This window comes from Mytilus galloprovincialis, chromosome 4 (assembly GCF_965363235.1).
Source record: "Mytilus galloprovincialis chromosome 4, xbMytGall1.hap1.1, whole genome shotgun sequence".
NCBI lineage: Eukaryota > Metazoa > Mollusca > Bivalvia > Mytilida > Mytilidae > Mytilus > Mytilus galloprovincialis.
In genome coordinates, this window is record NC_134841.1 from 63,357,634 (window position 1) to 63,377,775 (window position 20,142).

Here is a 20,142-nt window from a genome sequence, read left to right on the forward strand (position 1 = left end):
AGTTACCTTAAGTTTATACAAGGTCAACAATATGACAAAAGTACATTAGATTATCTTGACAGATCGGAAAAAAAGACAAGGAATTTTGATTTTTGTCTAGTACTAATACCGTATTTGTTTGGTTTCTTAGCTACTTTAAGCCCTTTCTTTAGATGACAGTGGGTTGGATAAACAATTTATATATACAAACAATAAGATGTACATTTAATATTTGGCATCAAGACAGATTATCTTTACAATGACAATAAGACCTTCAATTTTACTTATATCTATCTACCTGGTCAGCAGGTGAAAAGTTATTACTGAGGATCGTTTAAGGGGAAATTTTGTCTTTACAGAATATTTTAAGATGACGTTTCAAACTTTTTAGTTTAACTGAATAATTTTTTTTTAAAATTAAGAAAACAAATTGTAAACAGAATATTAGAAATATGTGATTATCACAATTTACATTTGGAAAGATTTGAATAATCTGATGTCAAAACTTCTTGATTCCTCAAGTTTTTCACCTGATAAAATATCAAATGGTTTTGAAATGTTCAAGTGATTTGAAGAGTGCCATTAGCTTTGTTTGACTTTTCCATCTACTCTGTTGTACACATTATTTGACATATTTTAGAGATTTTAAAATTCTCCTTTATAACAACAATGGTATGTTTTCAAGTTTGATGCATCCCTAAGTTCCATTATTGCATTCCAATGAGTAGAAATTAGTATACCATTTTGTAACCAGGTGACTATATGGTCTTTTGTCAACAAAGTTGGCTATAATCTGTGCGGTCATGAGACTGTTGATGGATTTGGTTATAGTTATATGACTATACACGTTAACATTGACCGGAACACGGAAAACGTTAATATTGACCGGAACACGGAAAATTATTGTTGTTAATTGTTGTCCTCTAATCAGTTGTTGATCAAGGGGGAAGAGGCTTTTTGCCCCCTTGATTGCGAAAAAAATTACATGTTTTCTCACGATTTATATCATTTGTCAAAATTTCTATTTGATAAAATTTGTTATATCAAAATTGCAGTCCCCCTTTTTTCAAAAATCCTTGTGCCCTGCTTATAACTTTCTTGGGATATCATTTAAAATGCAGACCTTTGTTTTTAATAAGGACTCCAATATTCACAGTTACATCTGTTTTTGAAATATTAAAATCCTTTTCTTCTACGCTTATTAGTATATCAAACATATCTTTGTTGATAAGTTACACAAAAGATGTTATTTTGTTTAATTGTAAAGGATTCTAGTAACTTCTTGTATGATTGAATGACTATGACTTGTAATTGATATCTTATGTCAAAGGTCGTAGATTACCTAGTACAACATATCTAATTTCATCTTATTGAGCCTCAGACAATTAAATTATATATTTTGTATCATAACAGATTTTGATTCATTCTTTGGTATTTATTTATTAAATATTATCGTAATTATTATAAGCCATCAATTCTATTGTGTGAGTCATATGTTTAGGTTTAAATATAGGTGTAGGGTGAAATTTATCCATGTTAATATAGTCCTCTCATCGATCAGGTAAAACAAATTAATAAAAGATTTAAATAACATGTCCTTTAAATATAACAACAACCTTAAGCTTTAAATTACACTTTAAGGTAATTTTTTTGACAACTACATGTTAGAAATGAAGTATAAATATTTAGCAGCTGCAACACAGAATATTCAGGTCAAGAATCTTCAAAAGTGCCAAGAAAACCAATCTAATAATTCTCTACTTCCTACACAGCCTGGGCTAGAATTATTAACTTATCCCATGGGTAAAAACTATCATTAAGAAGTGGTATCTTCCAAATGCAGATCTTGGATTTTAAAAAAGGGGAGCCACTAACAAGACAATGTTAGTTTTACATGTAAAAAGTCTATGTGTTAACCATATGAAGCTTCATCAAATTGTAGGGGGTCTGCTCCCCTAAATCTCCTCTGACCTTCAGTAATTTGATCCCTGATTTTATTGAGAGTACGTTTGTAGGACAGATATAACTTTTTTATATCAAAATGTCAAGAAAAAGTCTATTATCTTTACATTTAAATGAAGTAACAAGTAACAATGAAAATATTGACTAAAGATAAAGATCATTTCCTGTGTTTTGACTCGTTAGTTAAAATGTCCTTGTAACTTTTCTTTCCTTGTAAATAAAGGGGTGTGATTTGATAAAACATATTGTGGTTCATGCAATATATCATGTACTGTATCAACACTGTTAAATATTGTAAATACAGACAGGAAGAAGATTATATAAAGTACATTATATCAAAATTAGAAGATGAAAATATCCAACAACAGCTTAAGAGACCTTAAATCGTAATAGATTTAGAATTACAATCACGGACAATATCTTTACTGCACATACATGTATCTGTCAGAATTTTTTATAAGAAGTGCAGAGGTGGATTTAGGAGGGGGGTAGGGGCTCCATTCCTAATGTGGTCATACCATTCCCCCCCCCCCCCTTTTCAAATCTTTGTTGTGCACCTGAAGTGGTAGATATTTTTTCAAGAATCTGTAAAGGTGCATGTGAAAGCTTAAGGAGGAAGTTAAGAATGTTAAACTCATAATTTTACAACTTATTTCAAGAATTGAAACACAGCTCGCCTTTTAATCCCCTAAACTATCCCCTGATCATAGCCAAGGATGTAAAGCGGTATTAATATAAAATAAGATGTAATACGATTGTCAATAACACAACTTTCCTCCATAAACCACATGACATAGATATGTACTTCATGTATATCAATATACATGTATAATCTTTCATTGGCTTAATGGACTCATTCATTTAAACTGATGTAAATGACATTTAAAAAATACCAGTTCGGTAAATATTATGTTTGACAAAAAATACAAAAACTTATATTTCATATGTATATAAATAAGAATTAAAGATCCATAGGTTGAGTTTCTAGTTTACAATATCAGTTGGTATCTTGTAATCTGCTTATAGAAATATTGATATCCTGTTTATATTCCACAGAATGGATGCATGGACTCTTGTTTATTTTATATTTATAACAACAAAATTATCAGTTTCCTAATCACTCCCACCATGCACAGTGTTTGTTTTTATCAGGACTATTTTACCCTTGTTTAATTTGTCGAGACACATTAGGTTAAGGTCAGCCTTCTTCTTACAAGTGAGAAATCCATCAGTTTGAAAATGTACAACTCATCAGGCAATGGTGGCATTTTCTACTAAAAGTTCCATATAATCTAGGACTATTAAAATATGGTAACAGAATTCATGGATAAAATGGGTACATTTGAAGGTAAATAATCATATAATTTATTTATATCAGTATGAGCTAATTTGATATGATAGATAACAGAACCTGTAGAATTTTTAATTTGCTTGCATGCAGGTCAAGTTAATTAAATAGTTGGGGATTTGGGAGGTGTTGAGTTTCATGCCTGTTTTTCTAATACTATAAGTATAATGTCGGGTTTTAATACCAAATATCTGTCAAAACCCACTGGTTTAGGATTTTAATAAGATTTGTATTGATTGGTTAGGTGTTTTGAAAAAAGTTAGAAATCAATGATAAAACAGTTATATTTAAATAGGACAGCTGCTATATTTATTCTGCTTTTACCGTCCAATCGATTTATTGACAATAATTGAACTTGAAGTCATTTGCACCACATGATTTTTGAATTATTTATGTTTTGTTAAAAATTTTATGACATGTCTACGTAAATAGAAAAGGAAATCACAAGATTAAGTGTTATTTAAATATAAAGAAACCTTGGAGCAGACTATGGAGTTATGGACAACGTAAAACCCCTTTTTCAAAGCACTTTTCCATCCTTCAACTCAGTTGAAAACTTTATCACCATAAAAGTAGGTTCTTTTGAAGGTCACTCCTGGACCTACATGTACTGTGATGGATTCTGAGGACATTTTTTTGGAGGGTGGTGGTATACATTCCATAGGGTCTGAGTACAAAGTTTCATAGAATTCTGACGAGCTAAAACAGTTTAAAAAACAAATATCTTCAAAAATATAAATAAAATAAAAACAAAACAAAACAAAGGTAATTTACCTTTTACAAATATGTGCTTAAAACATGTTTAAGATGACAGTTTTGATGAATTGGAACCGTCATAAGTATTTCTGCAAGTTTCTTTGTTAATCCATGTAAACAAATGGTAAAGACAAAGTAAGGTGAAAGCTAGGTCACTTTCACTGTCTCATAAAACAACATGGTCTGTAAAGCATAAGATGTTACAATTACTTTACCAGACATTCCAACAGCTGTTTTATATGAGAAGTTAGCAACTCTTTTATAGTTATAACAAGTCCCAAGTTTCTTGACAAAGTAAGGAAAACATTGAGAAACAGAGAGGGTAATAGGGGTGGGTGCTGGAAACTACTTTTCATGTGTTCTAAAGAAAAGTAATTTTATAAATTAAATCATGTAAAATAACACTTTATAATTTCGTGCATTTCTTCATTAAAATTGAGAATGGAAATGGGGACTGTGTCAAAGAGACAACAACCCTACCAAAAAGCTGAAAAAAGCCAAGGCCACCAATTGGTCTTCAACACGGCGATAAAATCCTGAAGGAGGGCTTAAGCTGGTCCCTAACCTTTATTAGGGATATTGAAACCTACACATTTCAAAACCACCAATGTATAAAATATATAAAAATATAAAGAGCTATATAACCAAAATGGACAGAAAAAGAAAAGGCAAATTCATCTAAGGTCAACATAGCTTATTAGCTTTGTCATCAGAGTATTCTACAAAACTATGACAAACAATGATAATTATAACTGAAACAAAACTTTGTAATTAGTAATAACATCATTTTCAGAAAACATTATTTTATTGCAACATCATTGTTTCGGTTATACATAGCTCATAGCGGTTATGGTCAGATCATGTGTTTTCATGTCATATGAATTTGTAGTATGCATTCTTTTTCAATGAAAATTTTTAGGTCACAATGCATTCTTAATTCTTAATAGCTTGAAAACCCATGAGACAGGATATATTTTACAAAGAATACATAACAATAGTTAAAAAAATGAAAGTCAAAAGTTAAATTTTTTATAAACATTACATGAACAAGGAATAATAATAAACTTTCACATTCTATATATTAAATGACACGTTTAATAAGCATTGTATATTTTAATTAACATTATTTACATAGAAATGTCAGGAATTTTATGACAGAATGTAAGAATTGTTTAATTAATTCTAACATATTTTTTTTCTTTAAACCATGTTGACCAATTCTAGAAAAGTTTGAAATTTCACAGCTTAACAAAAAATTTTAAGGTTGGGGATGGAAGATGCAGCTATAAGCCAATATAATTTTAAACTTAATACAAGTCATGTATTCTCTTTTTTATACTTGTTAATTTTTTTAGTGAAGATACATTCCCTCATGTAAATCACCTCTGCCATTAAATCATTAATTTCATAAGTGAAAGGGTTTTATTTTGTAATAAAACATATAAATGTAATGATAGCTTTATGGGAGAAAATAGATATCTTACATTTTGATAAATTTATAAGGAAGAGGTCAAACTGTGAAATATGTCCGTAAACTATTCTGTTACTAAGTAGCAGGAAACACACAATGCTTTTATATTTAGACATTAATTTCCATGTTGAAATATCTCCAACATTTATTACTTTGTACATTGGTCTATAAAATCTGGTATTTCAAATTTAACTTCTGTGTCAAGAGCATCATCACCCATAAAAACTTGTATGTTTACAAATAGGAAGATTGATAACAATTCAAAAACATCCATTTATATGGATCAATGTTTTGACTTCTTGGTATGTGTCTATTTTCATCGGTCCTTTTCATCTTGATAATTCCTCCAAACATGGTCATCATCGGGGAGGCACGGGGTCGTAAGCCATAAACAAACAGTTACATTCCTCCCCCTTTGTAAAACAACTGGTGTCCTCTGTTTTGATTCGTTTGATGTTATTATATACATGTGTTAGTGTATTTCGTTACATTTATATACAATGTCCCTGCGGATAAATCTTTTCTCTATCAACTTGTTATGTTGCTGGATGACTTAACATTTATTAGTATACAATGATTAGAAAAGTCATTTAAATTTTATTACATATGTATAGTACTTCTTAAGATATGACTTGACCTTAAAGGACAAAGGTCGGTTAGACTGTGAATATCCTTGCCATATACGCACTAAAATAACTTACTTAATCAGACGGATTTTTAAAAACAATTTTAATTTCTATTCACAGTTATGGGTAGAGAAACTATAATATAGACAGTTTCATGACCCATTCCAACTTAATAATACAGTAAATGTATATTTGATTTCAACAAATTTGATTTTAGTTTTAGCCAAATTATGGGTCTTCAGTTGGTCAAACTTGAGGATATGGTAGTTTCAAAATGATCCAACAATACCAGGTTTTAGGTTTTGTAGAATTCAGGACGAAGAATTAATACAGAATTGAACTGTTGAAATGAAATGTAAGAGTACCAAGATTACATGTTTTTGAATCTCCCAAATAGCTGCAGGCAGAGAAATCTACTACTAAGAGTTGTTTAACAACCTTGACTACCCATGAGAGTCTCCTGCGGCAGATTTAAAGCTCCAATGCTGGGAATTGAACCCATGCAGAGGTATCTGAGTTTGGGGGACTTTATTCTAGTGAAGTTTTTAAAAATATTTTCTACATGGTCAGCAGATTTATGTTCAGTTATCTTATTTGTAGTATAAAGACATTTAAGTCAGACTAATTGATCCAGCAAACTCTATCAGAACATCTCCAGACAATTCTCAGGATATTTCTTTTAAAAAATATATTCTTTGATTCAAACTTTTCATGTTGAATTGAGTATCTTTCTGCTTGGTTAGAGAGGGAATAGTATAATTTACTTAAGGTAACAGTTGGTTATGTAACGGCTTTGCATGTCTGGACTAAGATTTTACTCAATAGAACTAGATATACATATAATATATATATAACTTACAATCCAATATATTGAAATATGCAATACAAAAAGACCAAGTGTATTCTTTCATTATAATCAGATTTAACAAAACTGTGATTCACAATGTGCATTCACAGATATAAATCAAAGAAAGGGTATTAGTTGTTCATATATTTACATCCCCATACGATACGAAATACTGGGTGTTTTTCAATACATACTGAATGGCATAGTAAATATATACCCTATGGCACACCCATATTAACTACAGAAAATCTCCGGAGTTGTCCTTTCTTCCTAATACTTTCATATTAATAAAACCTACAACTGTTTAGGATCTATGGTATTCAAATTTGATTTTATCATCTCAAAAAGTTCACATACATGGCATATGCCATATAAAGTTACACCGATTTGAGCATTGAGTTGATACCAAGCTACATGGTTGGCCCATTGCAATCTTACTTGTAAATAATATAATAATAATCTTTTATTCGTAAGCAATACAGCTTATAGAATATAAATATTACAAATATTCAATTACATCAGTGAAAAACAACAAAGGATAAAAAATGGGGTCCTATTTTTCTGCATGGCAAAGATCTATCCCTTTTAAAGCCTCTTAAAACATAGGGACTAAAGTGTGCATTTCAAACAATATCATCAACTTTAAAGTGTTGATATAATCAGATCTTCCAGTTCAGTGGAGAGCTGTCAAAAAGCCTATTGCAAGAACAATACACCTCCCATGAAGCTTATAATTATTGTGCAGTATACTATCATTAAACTTCTACCAGATGTAATTAAACATTTAAACATTTCTGCTTTAAATCAGACTTGTAATCTTGTGAACATCTTGTGTCTTGTGTACATTTCAAGGTCTTCTTATATTAGATCAGTGACATCTACATACAAGGAAGGCTGTGTTTTAGAATGGGTAATATTTATTATATTGGATTCAACCATGTAAAATAATACCTTAGTACATGTATCGATAGTTGCAAGTTGGTGCTTATACGGTTTACAGAGATTTTCTCTATTTTGCGTATCATCAGTTTAAATGTTTTGTTTTTCACACAGTTTGATGGTCTCTAAAGGTTTGTGCCAAATTTCATGTGGATGAATGATTAATTGTAAGAGTTATTTTTGGGTAGTAATCATCTAGTAGCCTTAAATAGAATATCTAGTTTGAATATAAAAAAAGGGGAGGAACTCAGTCTTTTTTTTAATACTTTTACATATGCTTAAACTAAATATATGGTACATGTTTTCATAATTTGTTCATTTTCAAATTGCATTACCCACATTGATAAAATGGGCAGAAACTGATCTACCCTCAAAATCGAACAGGGTTTTCAATATACATGTATGTATAATATATACGTATATTTACAAATTGTGACTTGGATGGAGAGCTGTCTCATTACCACATCTTCTTATATCTATGGCTAAACTAAAATGAAACTGCATTTTAAAGCCACAAAATGCGTGTTGATATCCTAAAAATACTTTGTTAGTATTCAAGTATGTGCACAGGTTATAAGGACTAGTTTCCTTTCCTGTATGTTCCCGTATTTGTGTCCGTTTAGTCTCAGTGTAAAAGTATTAAAATGATGAATGATGTTATGTAGGTCTTACATCAATATCAATATCTAGTTTAATGTGTTATATAAGTTACTTAACCAGAAAATATGTTTGTTTTTAAGTGACATGTTAAATTAAAAAAGGTCAAAAGGTTTCGGTGGAACATCATGCATTTAACTTATTTTAAGCTGAGGTGTTTTGGTTTTGAGGGAAGGAAGTTTTAAATGGAAGGATTTTATACAAAATAGTTTTAAATTATTTTATTGACTCTAATTTATTTGTTTAACATAGAATTTGTTAATTACTTCTAATGGTACAATCAGAAAGATTAAAATTCTTTTCTCATGTTTACATGTGCTAGTTTGTAAATGGATAATGCAAGGTAATTTTTACACCAAAAGAACTAGGAAAATGGGTCAAATAAACTCATACCAGGATTAAAATTGGTTATACCAGACATGCATTTCCTCTACACAAGACTCATCAGTGCACTCAAATAATTAAAACTAAAAAGGCCAAATAAAGTATGAAGTGGAAGAGCATATTTTATAAGCACTGTATTCACATTTTATTTTAGTGCAGTTTTACAAATAGATTAATTATTCATTACAATTTTGTTGCATAGATCTCCAATCTTAGAAACAACACAATCGCCTTACCATATACATGAGGACAGTATAAATATCACAATTGATTACGCATTCTAATGTTGTCCCATTACCATGATTACTCATCAATTCAATAGTTTTAGAATGTTTTAATCAACCTTTTTTTTTTTTTTAAATTTGGATCACTATACAGAGTTGAAATCTAGTTATTTAAAATTACCAAATAATTCTTTCCTTTTAAGGCTCTTATATATGAACATTGTTACCACTATGTTTGAGGTCAGAATTGGGATCAGATTTTTCAGTGTACATTTTGCTTTGCAGGCCATACAAGTTCACATGTTCTTGTGACCTAAGTTTCTCACACTCTCTGGTTTTAATTGTTATTGCCATTCAGTAAATCATATATTCATCTATACAATAAAATGTTTCTATAATGATTAGAATATTCATTACTATCAACTATTGATTACATGTTGGGCCATAAAAAAATTAGGACCTGAAGGTTTTTATTGGTCCACCTGTCAATCTGTGGTCTATCTGATTTACTTACATATGGATTGAGGTCATAGATCACACAGGTGCCAGTGGGAGGTTGGAGTGGAGGAATATCTGTAGGATCTAGTGTTGGGTCATCTGAGAAATGACAGATCAGATAATAGAAAACCTAGGGAGGGTCAGTATGTTGACCCAAGATGTACCTGTATCGGTCATCTCTCTTGATAAAACCACTTTCTTTACCATTATTTATATCATCCTTAAACATTTTATTAACTTGATAAATTTGTAATATTAAATATAGTTATAATGTTTATACAAATAATAAGGCAAGTGTGTGTTCGAAATACAGCAGTTATGATAGTGACTGGTGATATTCATGGTGAAATTTTACAAGTTTCAAAATTTCTTGACCTAAAATAGCTTTTTCAAATTGAATCATTTCGATTTTAATCCCTTTTACTGCATTGCCATCCAAAAGCATTTGTGCACTCTTGGTTTTTGACAAGATCCTTACATTTGTATATTTTGTTGTCTTATGGACATGTTGTTGTCGGTTTCTCTTTGATTTATATCTTTTCTTAGCCCTTTTGCATCTTTTAATTTTTTAAAAAACTATTTTGTGTTCTTGAATCACTCAAAATTCGTCCTCGATGATTTTGACCTAGCTACATATATCCCCTGGTAAAACAAATCAGCTTTGATGATAAAAATCAATCCCGATCATTGACATAGAACATCAACTGTTGACTGGTCATTTCTGATGACAAGATAGATCATTAGGCTCTCCAGCGGTACAAGTTAAACTCATTAGTTTAACTACTATCGTCATGTAAAAACTGTTGACCAAAATGTGCAGTAGTGTTGTACATTACAACTTGCGTCTACGCAGTGTGTATTGCATTTATAATGGTCACTAATGCATATTTTCATAAGGTCAAAATGGACATAATGTGTTCTCTTAATGTTTTCTATGTACTGGTATTATTGGACATGTAGTTTTTAAACAGAAACATTGACATACATTTTGGAGTGCACTTTGTGTATTGACTTTTTGTTTACAAGTTGTCAAATTTGTTGTGACTCTGCACTGGGATAATTTTACCTTGTTGATGCATACCAAGCATAGTGTACATTTCTATAAGAAGAAACATTGTTGTGTTTCTGTTTTTGACATTTGCACAAAGTGAAAAAAATAATTTTTAAGTCATTGCACATTGAAACAATAGGACTTAACAGCATAAATATTTTTAAAGAGGATATAGAAACTTGGATATTTTTACAAGTGAACTATTTTCTACTGCAGCAAAACTTGTTGAAGAACTTTTTAAACATTGGTTAATGTTGTGTTCTTGATACTTGTGCTTGTAAAAGTTTTAGTCTGTGATCTTCTTACATATACAGTGGATAGACGTTTGGCACACAATTATAAACTATTGGATATGTTAGTATGTACACAAATGGATTCTGTGATAATCAAGATAATGAAACATATTTCAAAAAAATTATTTTCCAAAGACAAAATTCATACCCATTGTTGGATATTATCAGTAAGTTTTTCCCTAAGTTGATTTTAATCTAATTGAATATACATCTTAATTGCTAATATTTTAGCTCACAAAATCCTACCCCAACTTCCAGCAACATTCCTCTTGTATAAAATCCCAGATAAGATTTGGGTAAGCTGGGCTTTACACTGTTTCTTTGAAATTTTCTCACAAGTTTATGATTAATTGTGGATTCCAACTGATTACCCCAAAATAAATACATGTAGATGTGACCGTGAAGATTTTCCTGTATGAAAGCACAAAAATCATTCAGATAAAAAATTTTTTTTTTGAAAGATGTCAATAAGCAATGAAGATTTTTGTACCATTGCAATCCAGTCATTGTTGAAGTAGTTTCTGTAGATATAAAGTAAAGGCACATGAACAAATGGAAATGCTAGGGATTCATTTATTTTCGTGGTTTTTTCTGAATACTTGCATATTCGTGGATATTTGATTTCGTGATTCTGCCAATCTCTGTATACAAAGTCTGTTGAAATATGTTATTCGTTGAACATTGGCATTTGTGATTTACCTGTACCTAAAGTCGCAGTACTATTCTGATGCTGCTGTCTTGAGAAAAAAATATGAATAACTAAAAACTAAGGACATTAAATCGCAGTCAGGGCCTTCAACCACTAGCTTGATACCAGAGATTATTGATAATTTACAGAATTTTTTTATAACATTTGGTAAAAACTTATGATTTTGGTTGTTTGGGCTAGTAGCTGGAAAAGTTTTGTCGCAGACTGTTTCAAATGTATTTATGTCTTAATAATACATTTTATTAGATAAAAGATATTAATTACAACTGTAAAATTATACAGTAATAAGTACTTAGTACATATAACCATATATACTCCTAACAATTTTAGTCGGTGTCTAAATTAGACCATGCACTTATTAGTTTCATTAGTGATTCAACTTTCAAATTTTTATAAAATTCATAACAATGGGAAAGTAAAACAAACAAGAAAAATTTTGATTTCACAGTCAGATCAAATTAGTGAAAGTTGATTGAACTTGAGGATTTTGGAGCCAGAAAGTTGTCTAGTGAATGTATTTTTAGACCATTGACATTTATGAGACCAGAAGGCCTATTTTGTTTATAGTTTACCTTTGAGGGACAGTTTATGATCTTTCTAGGTCATCAACTGTTTTACATGTAAAAGTACCTTGAAAAATATAAGGATTTTTTTACAAGGGAAATTTTAATATATGAATAGTAAAGATTTTGCCCTTATGAATATATTACAAAAGTGAAGCTATTACCATTTTGCCTTGCATGAAATGAAAGTCTGGGAGGGCATAATGCAGATGTTTTGTTTTACATTTCACCAATAGTTGTAGTATCGCTAGGGCAATTGGTTTGCTTTTGAGGTCAGTTAAAGGGGACCACTTTCAATATTTATAAGCCAACGATATTTGGTTTGCAGTTGCATTCATTTTAGATGAAGAATATTTAGCCCATAACCTCTGAGTCATTGTTCATGTATAGTTAAGATAAGTTTGTGATTATGCAATTTTAACAGTTGATCATTTGCATGCACTTCAGTTGTGGTCCTTGGACACTTGTGTACAGGTTTATCACTCCAGAATAAATTGAACATGTCATACCAGGAAGCTTGTTAAATATGTTATTTTCTGTTCCTCATCTGAAGTACTAATGAAATTAAATAAGATAGTATTCATAGAAATAAAAAGATTGGGTATGATTGTCAATAAAGACAACTCTTCACAAGAGACCACATTGTCAACTATAGATCACTGTGTGGCCTTCAACAATGAGAAAACTCTGTTCCGCATGAAAATACCTACAATATGTTTGGTTTCTCTTAAAAGTGCCTACTGCAAAGTACTGAACTGATTTTCTAAGATGGAGACTTGTTGATTAAGATGTAAGAAAATTTGAATTTGTATAAATAAAAAGTAACAAGATGTGATATGATTACCACCTAATTACACTGAAGTTAAAAACTAAAGGTCGATGTATGATCTTCAACAATGAGCAAACCAATACTGCATAGTAAGCTATAAAAGGTCATGAAATGGCTAATACAAAATAACAACAGAAAATAGCCTGATTTATGTACAAAACAAAAACAAATATGATATACAGCAATAAACAACTCCTGGACTTGGGACAGTAATAGGCTTAATATTTTGGACATATGACAGATGCTGACCAGCATGACCAGTACTGTTTTTACAATGTGTAATCATTTGAATCAATATCCACATGTTTACACTTAATTCAACAGATAGTTGCCTTGAATAAGAAGAACAAAAGAACTTTCCATAAATTTCAAATATTAATCTATAAATGTCCATGGGGTCCTGTTTGACATTTTGATGAGGTTGACTTTAGTGAGAATTAAATTGGATGTAGATGGTATCTACTGGACATTTGTTGACTTGGTCAGCAGTTTTATTATTCACTGGTGTGGACTGGTCACTGTTCAAACAGCTGACCACACTTATTTGGTCAGTCCTGTAATATTTTGTTTATGTTGACCTATAAACACAATAACTTCACCTATAAAATAACATGAAATAGAAATTAAAGTTAGCCATTTAATACTGCAAGTCATCAGTGGAACAAATTTGTCCTATTTGTTTGTCCAGGTACTAAAATTTCTTTTATGGAAGTTTTATGTGTCAATAGTGTCCAATAAGTAGTAAAATTCTGACATCTTGGTTTAATGAACAGAATAAAGAGCACAAATCTGAAAGTAACATACCATCAGCTTTATAAGCAGTCATAAATACATATATTACACTGGTAATAAAGTATATATACTTTATTACCAGTGTAAATGAACATTGTTTATAAACAGTGTAAATGAACATTGTGTATCTACAGTGTAAATGAACATTGTTTATCTGCAGTGTAAATGAACATTGTGTATCTGCAGTGTAAATGAACATTGTTTATAAGCAGTGTAAATGAACATTGTTTATCTGCAGTGTAAATGAACATTGTTTATCTGCAGTGTAAATGAACATTGTTTATCTGCAGTGTAAATGAACATTATTTATAAGCAGTGTAAATGAACATTGTGTATCTGCAGTGTAAATGAACATTGTGTATCTGCAGTGTAAATGAACATTGTTTATCTGCAGTGTAAATGAACATTGTGTATCTACAGTGTAAATGAACATTGTTTATCTGCAGTGTAAATGAACATTGTGTATCTGCAGTGTAAATGAACATTGTGTATCTGCAGTGTAAATGAACATTGTTTATCTGCAGTGTAAATGAACATTGTGTATCTGCAGTGTAAATGAACATTGTTTATCTGCAGTGTAAATGAACATTATTTATAAGCAGTGTAAATGAACATTGTGTATCTGCAGTGTAAATGAACATTGTTTATCTGCAGTGTAAATGAACATTATTTATAAGCAGTGTAAATGAACATTGTGTATCTGCAGTGTAAATGAACATTGTTTATCTGCAGTGTAAATGAACATTATTTATAAGCAGTGTAAATGAACATTGTGTATCTGCAGTGTAAATGAACATTGTTTATCTGCAGTGTAAATGAACATTGTTTATCTGCAGTGTAAATGAACATTGTGTATCTGCAGTGTAAATGAACATTGTTTATCTGCAGTGTAAATGAACATTATTTATAAGCAGTGTAAATGAACATTGTGTATCTGCAGTGTAAATGAACATTGTTTATCTGCAGTGTAAATGAACATTGTTTATCTGCAGTGTAAATGAACATTATTTATAAGCAGTGTAAATGAACATTGTGTATCTGCAGTGTAAATGAACATTGTTTATCTGCAGTGTAAATGAACATTGTGTATCTGCAGTGTAAATGAACATTGTTTATCTGCAGTGTAAATGAACATTATTTATAAGCAGTGTAAATGAACATTGTTTATCTGCAGTGTAAATGAACATTGTTTATCTGCAGTGTAAATGAACATTGTTTATCTGCAGTGTAAATGAACATTATTTATAAGCAGTGTAAATGAACATTGTGTATCTGCAGTGTAAATGAACATTGTTTATCTGCAGTGTAAATGAACATTGTTTATCTGCAGTGTAAATGAACATTGTGTATCTGCAGTGTAAATGAACATTGTTTATCTGCAGTGTAAATGAACATTATTTATAAGCAGTGTAAATGAACATTGTGTATCTGCAGTGTAAATGAACATTGTTTATCTGCAGTGTAAATGAACATTGTTTATCTGCAGTGTAAATGAACATTGTTTATCTACAGTGTAAATGAACATTGTTTATCTGCAGTGTAAATTAACATTGTTTATCTACAGTTAATATTTCGATGTTTTATCTAGCAGGATAGCATTATAAATACAACAAATAATTAGTCAAAGCATCCGTTAATCAAGTTTCCATTTTAATCTGTTAGCCAGTTGTCCACTTGTATTGAAGTGTAGCATTGGTTAAGGCTTAGTGCAACTTGTGCTTTCAGAAGCTTAAGATTAGTGTTGTATCACCATCTATGTAATATTTCTTTCTTTTATAGCTTCAGTAACAGGCTTACGCCACACACAGTCTTTCAAGGACAACCGATCAGCGTCAGCGCCATCTCGTTCACAGGTAACCTCAACACCTCTCAGCGCTAGCATAGGCTCGTCAAATATATTGTCTTCTATTCCTGACTCCGACCCAGAGCTTGAGCTAGAGGTAGGTCATAGTTTAGAGTTAATGTGATATTGTTAACTATTGTTTGTTCCTGTGTGATTAGTTTCAATGTCTCTATATGAATATATCTCTTCCAGTTTCTATTGTAATTGACTAAATATATTTATTAACTATAGGAAAAAAATAATTTAAAAAGTGTTAAATTATATTTTATTAAACTCATTGTGTTCCTTAGAATCTAATATAGTTATATGTTTTATTAATACAAAGTCACTTCAAAAATATAGAATTAATATGGACTAATTATGTATTTCTAAATATATCTCCTTTCCTTTGCAGTTGAGAACAAGAAATGTAGTATACATTCCTTTTTGCCAAATTTTCTATTTTACTTTATATACTCTTGGCCTTCTTTTTTATTGCATTTTTGAATCATTAGATATTTTTAAGTTTTTCTTTTTCTTTTATAACTTTTTTAGTAGCTGAGTCCTATCTAAATATCTTAAAAACTTTTTACAGTATGCCGATGCTTTATGTTTGCTTTTCCAAATTTAAGTACCAAACTTCATGATCCTGTGTTTTCATTTCTACTATCTTGGGTTACTAATTGCTTCATGTTATGTTTATAACAGCTTTAACCTAACAAAATGGTTCAATTGAAAAGGCATGACCTTAAATGTCCTTGACGTATGGTAGTATATTATTGACTAGACGGTATATATATACAAGCCAATTTCCTTCCTGGTATTTAGTTAGAATGTTTGTTTTTAATTTTCAGTTGAGAGTTATAGTATGTAGTGTGTCTATATATATTTTTGTCAGGAGTTTAGTTTTAACTTATAGGATTTCTAACCAAATATTTGATGATAAAAAAATATACAAACCCTTTGTTTACAAATATCATTGAAACAGCTTTACTTGTAGGTAAAGAAGTTTATGTTTTGGCAGAGTCCATGAATTTAAATTTTTTTTTTAAACAATTTGTTAATTGATTATTATTAAGGAATTTGTCCTTGTTAATTCTTTGGAAAGATTTGACCGTATTCTGGAATAATTTGAATGGTTAGAAATCCTTTTAGTATGTCTAGCGAGTCAATTTTAATAACCTAGTTGATTTGCAAATTATATAATTTATAATGTCACCTTTATTGTGGGTATTATTCACTTTAAGTACACCAAGCTATAAATTTAAGTAAATTGCTGAGAGGTTCTAGAATATTTTTCTCTAAAGAAATCTCTTGTGTCGGTGTTGTTGCACTGACTCCACTCTATGGTTTAATAGAACTAACTAATACACTATGCATTCTTGAATATAGAACTTAGGAGATGTGGTATGAATGCAAATGAGTCCAAATCACACGGATGAAAGCAACAATATTTCACCATACAGGCTTCAACATTAAGCAAAACATATACTGTAAAATCAGCTATGACAGTTTCAAACATAACAAAATGTTATACAATTCAAAAGAAAAAAAAACAACTCCCTGGTTTATGATATAACAATAAAAGAAGAAAAAAAAAGATTACGGTATGACAAACACCAACAAATGACTAACACTGATTTACAAGCTTCTGAATTGTGACGGACAAATATAGAAAGTGGCGACACCAAAAATGTTATAAGCATTCAACTGTCCCCTTTTCAGTTTTTTCTTAAATTCACTTGATAGAAATCAATAACCTTGCATCATTTGTCTGATGTTGTTTACCAACCTTTGGCTTTCCTATAAATACTTCTGATTGATAAGTAATTGTTAACCTCAGACCATATTAATTTGTTTATCAGTGAAATGAGTCTATAATTGTCCAGTAGCCCAAAGGTTCCAGATAACTTATCAGTTTCTCGCTCATTTCACCTGAAGCATGTCAATTTCATCCTGCTACTGTTTTGTTGTTTTCTGATAAGAACATCATAAAAATTAGGGTTCATGGCTGTGTTTTCAAGTATCCTTATCTTTGAACTTGGGAGGTGTTTTAGGAGTACATTGTATCAAGAATTGCAGCAAAATATAGCCTTGCAAAAACATTTGTTTTCAATTAGTTATAGAACATTATGCTAAATTTTGTGAAGGAATCAGTAGTAATTTAGTGTCTGATAAAGTATTTTGTATTTGTGAATATTATTGATAATAGCAATAAGAAATCTTTTTACAAAAACCAACAAATGTTAATCCATGTTAGAAAAGTGTTCCTCTTCATAACTTGTCCCATTTCCTCTTTAACTTTTTAGTGATGTTCACACATATTTGATAAAATAAACACTTTTTAAAAGTCACATTTTTGTCAAGTATAAGCTTTTAAATTTTTAAGTGTATAATAAATGAAACACTTATTATTGATTTTGCCATAATCTATCAAATAAAAGAAGTAACTTGTTGATTTCAGACTAGCAACACTATTTATGATTACGAGATCAAAAGAGCAAACTGAAATTTTAAATTAAAAAAGCCAATATTTGAATACAGTAAATAAACATAGTGAAAGCTACTTGTTTTACACAGCTGATTTATTAGGAGCTGTTGATTTAAATTTTGATAAATTATGCAAAATTTTAAAAGATGTTTCTTTGAATTTAAAATGAAATATGGCAGAACGATCTTTATTAGACAGATTGAAACTGTTGTCAGGCTTTAGAGGTATGAAAACATGACTAAAAATTAAATAAATTTTATGTTTTCTTTTGTTTCAGAATCCCAACGTATTACATCGGCTTAGTTTGCCTCCTTCTAGGTAAGTAGCAAGGGTTGTCTCCCTTTGCACAGTGTATATAACAAAATAATAAGTTCAATTATTTCACAATTAGTGCACAAATTGTTTATTATAACCTGAGAGTTTAAAGAAACTCATTTGATGTGTTTTTAATTTAGATTTTTTGTTAATCTTTTGAATGATTATTTTTTCACTGTTTGAATGATATGTTTTCACTATAACTGATTTAATTATGTTAAATTTCTGCTTATAATTATTTGTTTCTATTCTTTTAATCAGATTCTGTATAGATTTACACATATTAAACAACTGACCAGTTACAAAATTTTATTAATGCATTTCTTTATCATATATGCATCTAAGTTATTTTTTTCAGTGTTAATTAAAATTACAGAAACTCAAAAATATCAAATTATGCAATTTATTTTTTTCACATTTAGAAACAGGTGAAAATTATGTTATCCCGTATAAAAAAGTGAAAATGATTTTTTCACATCTCCTTAAAGAAACAAATACATGAATCACTTTGATATATGTGGAAAAAATATTAATAAAAAAGCTTCATCTTTTTTTTCTTTTTTTTTTCTCTTTCACATCTCTCTTTTGAAGACAGGCAAAAATGTTCAAAATATAAAACTATCAGAAATGTTCACAGTTTAGAATAAAAAATTTACTAACAAAAGCATATATTTAACTCTCTTTACAAAAAAAAGGGGGGGGTTATATCAATTTATTATTTCATTAACTGGTCAATTGTTTTTTATATGGTTTTGTGGAAACTAACTGCATGAAGCTTTGTGTTTAACAGTTTATCATCACAGCTGGCTCAAGCAGGCTATATACCATGGCGTAAGGCACACAAATTTCACGATGTTCAGTAAGTTTTGGGAAATCAAATTTAATGGTTTTTCTACAGTAGACTATAAAGAAGCAACGCTGATCTTTTAGAATGATACATGTAGTAATATATCCATAGATTATAAGCAAAATCTAGGTAGTGTCATTGGATAAAAAATCATCAAGACCCTAAAATTTAGTTCTGAGAATGTTAGGTTTTCAAACAGGCAGACAGACATGCCCTAACATTGCAGTATTTACCTTCTTTCTAAATTTTACTGTTAATAAGTCTAAAGTGATTGGCACTGACTTAGGTTCCTGGCTTATAAAAAGCTCATTATGGATTTTTTTCAGTCCCAAGCATATTAACTCATTGAAGTAAAAGTCAAGCCAATACATGACATCGTAAAATTCAGTAATGAAAATATTGGCACAGCCTAAAAATAAAGAGGAATAGTCTCAGTGCATAAAGAACAAGTTTGTTTTTTTAAAGGGGGGGGGGGTAGGGGGGCTTTGTTTTGCATTATTCACAACTTGCCTTGATACATTAGCGTAAGATAATCATCACTGCATGTTTGTAATCACATAATAGAAAACTTGGTCAGATGGCTGTAAGCATGCTTATTATTACATTTTACTTTCACTATCATTCTGAGTTCTTTTTATAGTCGAATAATTTTAATTAAATTGTATGAGTTAAAAATACTTTTTCAAGTTGCCTTCTTTATCTGTCTGTTTAATGGATAAAGCTTTAATCGCATGTATAA

General features: G+C 30.2%; 1 protein-coding gene across 15 annotated transcripts in view; it reads left to right on the top strand.

Moving 5' to 3' along the window:
• Positions 1-20,142, top strand: part of LOC143072675 (rho guanine nucleotide exchange factor 28-like) — a 143,460-nt gene that overhangs the window by 99,431 nt on the left and 23,887 nt on the right. For 10 of the 15 annotated variants that reach the window (XM_076247735.1, XM_076247731.1, XM_076247739.1 and 7 more), the window contains 3 exons: positions 15,708-15,868; positions 18,519-18,559; positions 19,347-19,415. In XM_076247735.1, the coding sequence (XP_076103850.1) occupies positions 15,708-15,868; positions 18,519-18,559; positions 19,347-19,415 (271 nt within the window). The remainder of the gene's footprint in view (positions 1-15,707; positions 15,869-18,518; positions 18,560-19,346; positions 19,416-20,142) is intronic. The other 5 variants (XM_076247737.1, XM_076247740.1, XM_076247741.1 and 2 more) reach the window with 3 other exon arrangements.